The 12,339-nt window shown below is 43.3% G+C and overlaps 1 protein-coding gene across 1 annotated transcript in view; it reads right to left on the bottom strand.

Moving 5' to 3' along the window:
• Positions 1-4,670, bottom strand: part of CASS4 (Cas scaffold protein family member 4) — a 44,115-nt gene extending 39,445 nt beyond the window's left edge. Inside the window, exon 1 of the mRNA XM_065893313.1 lies at positions 4,635-4,670. Within this exon, the coding sequence (XP_065749385.1) occupies positions 4,635-4,670 (36 nt within the window). The remainder of the gene's footprint in view (positions 1-4,634) is intronic.
• Between the last annotated feature and the right edge of the window lie 7,669 nt (positions 4,671-12,339).

Below are 12,339 nucleotides of genomic sequence, written 5' to 3'. Positions count from 1 at the left end.
TGTTTTCAAGCTGGGTGCTGTGGTTACTTGTTTTGCTTTGGGAGGCAGGTGAAGGGATGAGGCTGCTGGATGAGGTCAGAGGGAGACCACAGGTCCTTGTGGCCGTGACTTCAATTGCACAGGCTCAGATCTAAGGCAACATCTCACCGTGGGAGAACAAGGCAGGTAATTCTCAAGCATCTAGGTTGAGAGGCGGGTCAGGATGGGGCCAAGTAGGGGTTAGAAGAGCTGAGAGTCAGGGGTGACCTCTGTTCCCAGACATCTGGTAAGCAGGAAGTACTATTCCTGTCCTCATGGCCATGTTGCAAGGGCTCTCTATCTGCACTCCAGGTAACCTCCCATTCATTCACACATGCACACCGACCAAAGTGTTTCTTGAATACCTACTATGTACAGGCATTGCTGTAGGCACTAAAGATGCAGCACTGAATAAGAAAGGCCAGATCTGTCCCTCATGGAGCTGACCTTCCAAAGGGCGAAACAAAGGCAAGACAATTTCCAATCTTGTTAAGTGAGGCTGACACGGATGATGAGAATGATGGGATGGGTGTGGAAAAGGGAGGTGGTTTAGACAGGGTGGTCCAGAGAGGCCTCTGGATGGGGAGATGCTTGAGGGGAGGACCCAGTGGTCAAGCCACAGGGAGAGAGGAGCATTCCCAGGTCGGGAACAGCAAGGGAGAAGGGGAAGGAACTGAGGTGGTGGGAGCTGGTGGGAGTGGCACGCGGCAGGGCCTGGTGGGTGATGGTGAGTTCCCTGCCGTGATCACACTTGCCCTTCTTCGACAAAGACTGAGTTGAAAGTGTCTTGCTTACCATCTGAGAGCTTTAAAGGTACAAGGAGAGCCTGAAATTGCTCCTCATTCACAAACAAAGCCTCACCGAGCGTTCTTGCCCAGAAGCACCAGGGCAGAGAGTCTTGGCGAGCGGCAGAGTCATCCAATGCCACTGCAGCCTGTCAGGGTCTAAACTAACCCTGGGCGTGTTGGTGATTTTTTTTTTTTTTATTCTAAGTCTTTACCTAGACCCTCCTTGAGTGAATCTAGAACCATCCCACTCAGAGTTGAGATGGAAGAGGACCACAGGATGTTTGCTTTTTAACTGAAGCTGAATCTGAAATGTTGAGAACATTTCAGGACGTTTAAGCGTTCTTAAAACATAAATATTATTTTGATCAGTGCTCTGGAACATCCACCCTTCAGTAACATGGTAAAGACACCTGGTTTGAAAACTCCCTTCAGAAAACCAAGTGAGCAAAACAGCCTATGGCTCTATTTATAAAAGAGAGAAAATATAGATTGTAGAGAAAATACTATGGAAACTAAGTTTTCAAATTTTAGAAGTTCTCAGAAAGTGACGGAAAACAAAATACCATGCTTATTTGACCCAGGATTCCTCTTTCATTTCCTGGCCATTCACTCCAAGGGAGACAAAGACGCCTGTACACAAAGATGCTATTTTCAGCATCACCTCTAATGGTGTGGACACGTGCATTGCACACACAGACACATACGCTCAGAAGTAAACACACTGTGCAACAAACGGGACCGAATCACTAAAATACGTGCAGACTCTATTTTCATAAATAAGGCACTTTTGAAACAACCAAAAATCCAAAGCAAGGACTTACATATAGTAAAACCAGTTACTCATCTTGTCTTTCAGACCTAATTTTCCTAATTTTCATGAATGGAGTTGAACATGGAGTCAATCAGCTACAGTCCAATGAGATGTTAGATTTACCACCTTGGCAACACACGACGGTCTCTACCTTTTGCAATTACACTGTTTGAGACCAGTGTTTCCTAGCTCTAATACCACCATGTTTATTTTTTAGTTTTCTCTTCATTTTGTAAGACAGTTTGCGGAAACCTAATAAAAGTCAGACAATTACACAAAATCCGCTGTGCACAAAGGTGAAATTCTACTGACAAGGAACTCTTGGTTGTTTGTCAAGCAGCAACACTGGGGAACAGCCTGAAAGGGCAGGCACAGTTCACCACCTGACGTACACAGGCTGACCTCGGGGCATGAAAGGAGTCTGGGTGCCCCTAACTGAAAGTTAGGGTTGCTTTAAAGTCAGATGCACCAATGCTGAGAACCACTCACATGGTATGACTCCTTCAAGCACTGTTACCTTTTAATCAAAAGCACCTAAATGACAACGTAGGCATTGAAAATACTGAGGTAGCTCAGTGGTGCTAAAACAGATGGAGCTCTAATATGTACTGTTCACCGTAAAAGACAAGAAGCTCAACAGTTGTTCAGTTACTGCTCTTGCTCTTGAAAAACCTTTTTAAAAAATCATATTATCTTATATGTGCATTGGCAGTTCTGTAGGGATACCCAAGAAAGCATGAACTGCAGTTGCCTCTGCACTAGGAATGGAAGATTTGGGTTCTCGCCCTGGTGCTGCTGTAACTGGGTAGGGGGTGCATCCGTACGAGCTGAGACATCATTCATCTAAGACTTGGGTCGGCAAACTAGGGCCTGTGGGCCAAATCCACAGGACCAGTCCAAGAGTTAAGAATGATTTCATATTTTTAAAGGGTTGTAAAAACAAAAAAGAATATGCACCAGAGGGACTTCCCTGGCAGTCCAGTGGTTAGGACTTTGATCTTCCACAGCAGGGGGCCAGGTTTGATCCCTGGTCCGGGAACTAAGATCCCGAAACCCGAGGTGCAGCCAGAAATAAAAAATAAAAACAAGAATATGCACCAGAGATCAGAGGTGGACCACAGAGCATAAAATACTAGCTGGCCCTTTATGAAAAGACTGCAGACCTCTGGCCTAAGGGTCAGCATATAGTGAGCTGGTTAAGTCTGGGTCTGTGTCAGTCTGTCTGGGTTTGGCTCCTGGCATTCCACTTACTAGCAAATGGCCTTGGCAAGTCAATGAATCCTACTTTCCTCATCTGTAAAATGGGGATAAGAGTAACATGTCTACCTTATGGAGATGTCGAGAGGATGTAATGAGAAAAAGCAAGAATAGCACTCAGCACCAGGCCTGACAGATGGACAGTCAGTAAGGGTCAGCTGTTATTATCTGTATAATATCAATAATAGAAATTCATGGGGATGCTGGGACTATCAAATATATGCTATATGTATATATACATGTTAATTACACATATACATGTTACAATTACACATTGTAAAGTGCTATAGAAATTGGGCAGAATAAGTGGCCCATTAAAAAAAAGGATAAATCGTTAAAAAATCTGGATATCCATAGAGAATGTCAGTTTTATGAAAGAAATAAAAAAGTAGTAGACTGATGAAGAACCTAGGGGTAAGACAGGAATAAAGACACAGACCTACTAGAGAATGGACTTGAGGATATGGGGAGGGGGAAGGGTAAGCTGGGACGAAGTGAGAGAGTGACATGGACATATATACACTACCAAACGTAAAATAGATAGCTAGTGGGAAGCAGCCGCATAGCACAGGGAGATCAGCTCGGTGCTTTGTGACCACCTAGAGGGGTGGGATAGGGAGGGTGGGAGGGAGACGCAAGAGGGAGTGGATGTGGGGATATATGTATATGTATAGCTGATTCACTTTTTTATAAAGCAGAAACTAACACACCATTGTAAAGCAATTATACTCAAATAAAGATGTAAAAAAAAAAAAAAAAGTAGTGGACTGTTCTAGATTAAGGATGACAGAGACCTAACAAACAAAATGTGTGATCCTGGAATGAGTCCTGGGTTGGAAAAAAAAAACAAATAAACATGCAAAGAAATAATAACAGCCAAAAAAGCTAGAAAGGATGTTTTTGGATTTTTGGAAAATGTGATTGTAGCCTGTGTCTAAATATATACAAATAGATACATACAAATGTGACGAAGTGCCAGGAATCAGTGAATCTAGGTAAAGGATATACACAGGCTTACTGAATTTTTTCCTATTTTCCCAATGGTTTAAAATTTTTCAAAGAAAATAGTCAGGTACAAAATTCTAGGGTAGCAATCTACATAAGAGAGACTGTCATGGGTTATTCAGCTGTACATTCCACCAGTGACACCTATTGTTATTATAATAATAAATAACACCTATTTAATCATATAAGCAAGCTCCCCATTTCATAATTGTTTCATTTTGTTTTCCTGTTCTACTTAAAATTTTAAAAAGATGTAGCAAAATAACCCTGACCTTCACTTTTCCTTGTGTCCAAGCAGTTTTCTTTTAGCAGCCATTTCAACATTCTAAACAGCAAATCCTTTCTGATTCCTGTCACAGACTTGAGCTCCACGCATGCATGTCAGTACAGAAGGTAACGTGAAAACAGCATGAGGAAGACCCGCTGAGGACTCAGGGCTGGGGCAGAGACCCATGTCTCGCTCAGAAGTTTGTTAGAAGGTGAATGGACACAAAGGGATGGGTTGTGTTATCAACTGCGTAAACTGGGTTTTGCTAGAAAGTAATTTGCAACCATCTCTGAGTCAGACTGGTCAGGAGCTTTACGGCACATATAGTTTCTATACTTAAACTCACGTGAAACTTACTCCTCTCAAACTTAAATGTTACTGGTATTCATCTTTGACTTCATCAGAAACTCAGCCCTGAAATCGGCCGCTGTCCTTATAACCCAAACAGGCTGCTCCGTCTGCCTCTGCACACAGCCCCGCCACTCACCTTGGGCGCCCCGTCCGTGATGCTAGCTCCTTTCATGTTGCTGGTGTGAAACGGCTCCTTTGAGCTCCACGGCTGATATCTCTGACTTCAGAGGTGGTTACGCAATGTCACTGCATGCCTCTGGCTGGTTCTCAGAAACTGAATTCTATGGAGCTGACAGCACAGGAAATTGTCAGAATGATTCTCCCAGCAGGCAAACATTCTGGAAAGGGTGAGAAGAAAAGAGGTGAAGGAAGGGAGACCAGAAATCCAGGCCACACTCACTCCTCAATGTGTGATGTCTATAAGTATAAATTGTCACACATTTGCTACAAGGAACCGCAAAACGAAAAAAAAAAAGTCTTCTGCTTTACAGGGTGAAGTTCCTACTTACGAACGCACGGCATTCTCATCCCTTGAACGTTGTGGAACAACTCCCCCTGGACAGACCAAGCATATTTCTCTGATTAGAGGCCGCCAGGACAAATTTGTGATAACGGTCAGTGTTTCTTCCTTCCTGCCCCCTAAAACTTACCCTGCAACAGCCGGAGAAAACAAGTCCAGCGGGGGCGGGGGGCGTGCCCAAGGGACCTCGTCCCATATCTTTCCCGTCAGGTGCACTCTTCCGCTTCCCCCTGCTCTGACCCCCATACTCACCCCCTGGTCTTTGAGTGCTGGCTCTGCAGCAGGGTTATGCTGAGTACTTATCAATACATTATCTCTCAAATCTCACCGACCCACCCACTTGATGCCACACTAGTTCACACAGTTCAGGATGACTTGCTAAGTCTTTCCACTTTCCTTAAGTTCAGACTAAACATCCAGAGAGGACCTACAGGAGAGCAGATTCCTTGCTAGGCATGTTCACACTTTTATTTCACATAAACAAACTGGTACCCATCCTTCCCAGCGGGGCTCAGCTTCCACCTCCAATGGGCTGTCTCTCTCATCGTTCTCCTGTGATTACAGCACTTACTGTCTTGTCTGCTGGCTATCCCACATGTAGCCCCTACAAGTCTGAGCACCAGGAAGGATTTACAGGTAGAAATAGCTGACTGACTTCTGGCTGAGACTATTTTATTTCTTTTCAAAAATATTTATTTAGCTGTGTCAGGTCTTAGTTGCAGCATGCAGGATCTTTTAGTTGCACCATGCAAACTCTTAGTTGTGGCACGTGGGATCTAGTTCCCTGACCAGGGATTGAACCTGGGCCCCCTGCATTGGGAGTGTAGAGTCTTAGCCACCTGACCACTAGGGAAGTCCCCAGGACCTATATTTTAAATTGTTACCAGTGTTGGAAGTTAACTTGCAGTGCCAAGTGATTGACATGCTGTTGATGGGAGCAGTTAACAGGGAGGGAACAGTGATCGCATAGAACAATCACAAACTGGCTTGGCAACAAGCTCAAGGTGGAGATCCATAGAGAGGAGGACAGAGATGGGAGAGTGGGGGAGTAATTTAGGGAAGGCTTCACGAGGAAGGCAAGGTACGAGAAGCTGGGGCAGAGCCGTATAGACCCTGGACTAACAGAAGTATTTTATCCTGTTAGTCTTTACAGATGAGACAAATCATTAAAGTAGTACCACTGCAATGCATATAACAGGTGATATTTATGAGGCAAAGGCCGCTGCAAAATAGCAGGTGATCTCCATGTTGTTAAATGTGAATCTGGGTGTTTCTCTTGGGTGCACCTCTTCCCTCCTGCTTTTTCTTCTGGCTCTAGCAGCTCCTCTGTGTCGGCGGCCATGGGCCACGTAGCACCTCAGATGAGGAAGAGGCAAGCACTGTCCAGCTAAGGCTGAGGTTCATGTTTCCAGAGTGGGAATTTATTAAACCAAGATTCAATGTTTCCACATATATATTGAGACGGAAAAATGTTATGATTGCATTTTAAAAAGTCCTTATCTCTCAGAGATATATACTGAAATATTTACAGATAAAATTTGAAAATTCAAAATAATTCAAGGGGAAAGTAGATAGCGGTATAGGTAGAACAATACTGGGCGTGAGTTGAAGATTGGGGAGTCTGAGTGATGAGTCCATGGGGATTCACTGTACTGTACTGCTGATACTGAATTTAAAAAAATAACAGCTTTATTAAGATATAATTCACATACCACAAAAGTACGATTCAGTGTTTTTTTAGTATATTCAGAGTTATGCAACCATCACCACTAATTCCAGAACGTTTTCGTCACCCCAATGAGAAAGCCCGTACCCATCAGCTGTCATTCCTTGTTCTCCTCTCCCCCCGCCCCTGGCAACCATTGTTTCTACTATATTACTGACTTTCGTATATATTTGAAAAAACGTAAAAAGAAAGGATGGACATACTCACTCAAGGTCACACAGTGATGAACAAAAAAAGACAACAGGGCTTCCCTGGTGGCGCACTGGTTGAGAGTCCACCTGCCGATGCAGGGGACACGGGTTTGTGCCCCGGTCCGGGAGGATCCCACATGCCGCGGAGCGGCTGGGCCCGTGAGCCATGGCCGCTGAGCCTGCGCGTCTGGAGCCTGTGCTCCGCAATGGGAGAAGCCACAGCAGTGAGAGGCCTGCGTACCACAAAAAAAAAAAAAAAGACAACGGACAGATTTCACACCAATTCAAATTTGCACGGTTCCTATCACCTTCTCAAACTCCAGATAGTAATTCTTCCCTATACTGAAGGGCTGACCTCAAAGGTCCCTATACAGATTAGAATGCTGTAATTTGCATGTCTTATTAAAAAATTTCACTCATTTATTTATTTTTGGCTGTGTTGGGCCTTCGTTGCTGTGCATGGGCTTTCTCTAGTGCGGTGCGCGGGCTTCTCATCGCGGTGGCTTGTTTTGCAGCACGGGCTCTAGGCTCGCGGGCTTCAGTAATTGTGGCACAGGCTTAGTAGTTGTGGCGCACGGGCTTAGTTGCTCTGCGGCATGTGGGATCTTCCCAGACCAGGGATCAAACCCGTGTCCCCTGCGTTGGTAGGCGGATTCTTGACCACTGCGCCACCAGGGAAGTCCCTGCATGCCTTTTTAAGGAAAAACAATCAGAACCAAAATCCAAGACACAAATGTAATAGGATTTGGCCCAGAAATTAAATACTCACCCCTACATAGATATTTAGTGTAGTATTTTGTGAACAAGGGGCTTGAGTTCTCAGACTCCTATTTGACCCTGCTAAGATTTTTCTGAATGAAAGGCTGTAGACATTTTGCTGCAATCTGTTCATATTTACATCTTAAGGCAAATGAGTCTCTTACGTGCACAAATATTGCGAGAGTTGATCATTCTAGAAAACTGGGTGGTTTTCGCAATATACTGCAGGCGGAAGTTTGAAACAGTTAGAATGCAAAAGAACCAAGTGAGAGAGCTTCTAATGAGGTAATTCCCACCCCTCCTCTCTTAACTAATGTACCACTGAAAACAGTATTTTTTTTTGGCTGTGCGTTATGCGGGATCTTAGTTCCCCAACCAGGGATTGAACCTAGGCCCTCGGCAGTGAAAACGCAGAGTTCTGTCTTAACTACTGGACCGCCAGGGAATTCCCGAGAACAGTATCTTGAATTGATTTTCTTTTCAGAACCTAGGGAGTCAGATCACCTCCACAGCTCCCAATAAATGTGCAAGAAGGCAGGGACTTCCCTGGTGGTCCAGTGGCTAAGACGCCACGCTCCCAATGCAGGGGGCCCAGGTTTGATACCTGGTCAGGGAACTGGATCCCATGTGCCGCAACTAAAGATCCCACTTGCCTCAACTAAGACCCGGCACTGCCAAATAAATAAATTAAAAATAAATAAATAAATGTGCAAGAAGGCAGATGGCTTTTGCGTACTGCTCTTTATATATGCTTTTATACTGTTTTCGTGTGGACTTTCAGCCATTCAGCTCCATGAGTGGTAGTTCAATACCTGACTTTTTTCTTAAAGTCCAGCCAAACACCATTCAGAATGTCCAAAGCCTTAAAGGCCTGGCAGGACATTTCAGACTCTGCTGCTTTAAAATCACCTTATTGTCTGGCAGATTTTAACCTCATGAACATAGCTCAAAACAGCTCCTTCGGTCAAAGTAGAATTTCATTAATTGCCAAGAAATTCATCTAAATAGCCTAGTATAGGGAGAATACAGGGAGGACCGGCATCCTACAGCTACTGTAATTATGAGTGAGAGCTCAGCTTAAGAGCCTGAATTTTGATCCCAAGGTTGAGAGGGAAAAAGAATGAGAGCAAGACTTGAAGAAAAGGATGCAAAGGAAACACTGCAGGTGGAGAGGGGGTGTAAAGCTGGAGGAAAAGGCTGAATGCAGACAGGGAGATCAAGAAAAACCGGGGCAGAAAATGACACCACAGGCCAGTAGTCATTGCGGGTGAGCAGCCAGGAAGAGAAGAGTAAATTGGCCAGAAAATGACTGGGAAAGGGGCTTCATAGATGAAAACACCCACTAAGGGAATAGCAAGGCAAAGGCAAAGGCTCCAGAAAAAGGGCAAAAACATGAGGTACGAAAGCTACGGACGTGTGGAATGTTTTATAGTTTTTGTTGTTCACACCCACTTGGTTACTTTTGACGTCTCTTGATCCTTGGCCCCATTTTAGTTATTCTGTTTTAGTTCTTCAAACATATTCTACATATATATAGTGCACCTGCTAATTCCACCAAGTCTGACTCGTTTCTGATTCTCATCACAGCGGCTGTTTCCTATGTTCACTTGTGAACACGTGACTCCTAGCGCTCTCTCTGGGAGAAGGAATAATTGAGGCCTGGTGTTAAGATGAGCTCATCCATGGAGAACTGGTGCTGGCCTGTCTGGCACTCATGGCCACTACCAGCTGGAGTTTGCTTGGAATTCTCAGCTTGCTTTTCTCCAAACCACATAGGTAGTGTGGATTGGTTCACCCTTGCTTGTGGACGAGCTTCTCGAAGACCCTCCCCTGCACACCTGAGCCAGCAGTGTGGGGCCGGATTCCTCTTTCTCTGAGGTGGGGATTTTGTCCAGTCCACCCTTTTGCTGAGGGGGCCACTTTTGGGTTCTGGGTTTCCTTTCTGGGTCCTGATCAAAGTTCCTAACCTCGTGAAGACTCAGAGCCCAGAAATCTTTAGGCTACAAGGGACTGACAAATGTCCTTGGTGCAACCGGCAGCTCTGTCACTGTTAATCCTCTGGATATGTGCTTTGTGTGGGGTCTGCCTCAGAAACCCCCTCACTTTCTTGCTAGCTCAGCTATCTACTTAGTGATTAAAAACAAATCCTATCCAGGTTCGTACTGAAAGGGTTCTGTCTGGCCTGCTGTTTTTTCAGTAGAAGAAGTGTCCCCCAAGAAGTAAATGTTTTTCCCCTCCCCCAATTGTTTATATCATGTGTTTTTAAAAAAGGAGGTTCAGTGATTGAAGTGCATGTTGGGGATGATTTTGATAAAGTTCTTCAATCACAGAAAAGGAAGCTATCGCCTGGAAATGACTTGCCTCAACAGAGCTGAGACTTGGATGCCCCCAACATCTGCTTTCCTAAGAGAAACCAAAGTTTAAGGCAAAAGCCAGATTTCTCTGAACGATCTAAAGAAACAGATTATACTAAAAATTGTACATTCATAGAAGAGCAAAGATACACAGCTAAAGGTGATTAAGCTACGAAAATCTGCCTTCTAGAACAAAGCACTGAAGAAACAGTGTGAAAAGTGTCAGTCCAAAGTCACAACTGCTGTTCGAGAGCTTACGTTCAAATACAGAAACATTCAAGGCAAGCTCCCAAAAAAAAAAAAAACCCCACAAACACTAGCTTTAAATTATCATTATATACAAAAAGTTTATTTTAGAAATCAGATGTCTTTAAAAAATAACATAGAAGTTATAAGCTCTTAACTGCATATCACTCACCATCTGAATGCCAGGGTGTTATGTGGTAAAATTAAGTGGTACAATTAATGATGTGATGAAACCAAGTCCATGTAATATACCTGGCATTTACACCAGTTTCAAACATTAATGTGATTTTTAAAAGAAAAAAAATTTAAAAAGTAATCTATTTTGGAAACACACAAAAGCATCTTGATCTTGTAAACAGAAGTCCTGAAACTACAGATCTATTGCTGAGACTATTCCAAAAGCTGGAAAAAGTAGGCAGTATCATTTAAATTCATGAAAAGTTAAAAAGGTCCAATGAAACTTGTATCAGGAGTACAGTGTGGTCATCCCAGTGCATGTGCCAGAGAGAATAAGCAGAAAAGTTGAACCTCTGCTTTACAGTTTCATAGGCTGAAAGATGGAAAACGTGGGTAGTTTTGGTTGGTAATTTTGGGGTAGAACTGGTTATCCTTGTTTCTATCCAATAGGTTTCTTTTGGTCGTACAAGAAAAGCACCCACAGATGGCCCAGCTCAAATACCGCAGAATGAGAACACAAAATAAATTTAAACTCACTACGGACCAAAAAATATGGCTCTTTGGAAATCTTAACTAAAACCTGTGACTTACCATGTTAAGAATGCTGAAAATGGTTTTATAGACCAAAGAGTTAAAATGATCCTTCTTAAGGATGATGTCTAAAGCTGAATTTTTATACAATAAACTTCAGAACACTATAAAATCCTTGTAACATAAAACAATTACTTTAACATATTTAATATCTTTATCAAATGATCCCAGACTGTATTTCTAGGTACTCCTACCCAGACCATGAGGTATTTGTATTGGGAGATAATGATAAACCAAAGTTTCTCTCTGTTAGGGGAGCTCAGGGCTCTCTGACCTAGCTAGAGTTGAATCCAGAGAACCACTGTCACTGCCTAAAAGGTTTCAAGAACCAGAAAACCTGTATTAGTTCATTAATTGCAAAAAATCTTCTGAGAATGCAGCTGCTGGGTCTATCCACGATGAGTAGTTACAGCTCATGCTGAAGGGAACTGAAAAGTAAGATTTAAAATTACATAAGAACAAAGTCAATTGATAGTAATCATTCCTGAAGATGAGCAACACCTGAGAGCGACAGCGGGCTCACCTAGTTTTGATTACACTGGATGTATTTTCAATGTTTCCTATCAAATGGTAATAATCTCATCAGAAACACATTTACTGAAGACAAGCATTCTAGGCTGTGAAAGGATAATGTGGGGCGTGTGATGGGAGACAGACCTCCTATAAATCTTCAGGAAAAGCTGGCCATTAGTTTCACTGCAGTGAAAAATGTGTTAACAGTAATGTCGCAGATCTGAACTTTATTATCAGAGTGATGTCACTTTAGGATAGAATTGATACCGTCGATGTTCTAAAATGGTTTTAACGTGGCATAAAACTCTTGATTCTCAGAGCCATATGCCCCCGTATCTGCCAAAATGTATTCTGAAAGGAAAGGTACAAAGGGGATGTAAAACAGGCACGAGAGCTGACAAAATATCCAAATGAACGTTCCTCACGACAGATCCACTTGGGATCTAGAAAGCACTTGAACACTCCATCCTTCTTCAAATGATCAAGGGAAATAGCAAGTCCTGTATTTACAAACTGATGAAAATCACACTGTAATAATCAGTGACTGCAGAACAACCGCACAGATCTGTGTTTCCAACATTCTCCACCATGATTCTCCATCAAGGTAAAAAAAGATTCTTTCATACAAATCCCAGAAGGACGCAGAGGTGGCAGCACAACTGCCAAAGATGGTACAATGACTTACTACTGAAGCTGATGGCGGGACACAAGGGGAAGGAGGGGCGGAGTCCTCGAGGAAAGAACCCTATTTAACGCCGGCGGCT

Source organism: Phocoena phocoena, chromosome 15 (genome assembly GCF_963924675.1).
Source record: "Phocoena phocoena chromosome 15, mPhoPho1.1, whole genome shotgun sequence".
In the NCBI taxonomy this organism is placed as follows: domain Eukaryota; kingdom Metazoa; phylum Chordata; class Mammalia; order Artiodactyla; family Phocoenidae; genus Phocoena; species Phocoena phocoena.
This window is presented reverse-complemented; position numbering and strand designations above follow the sequence as displayed.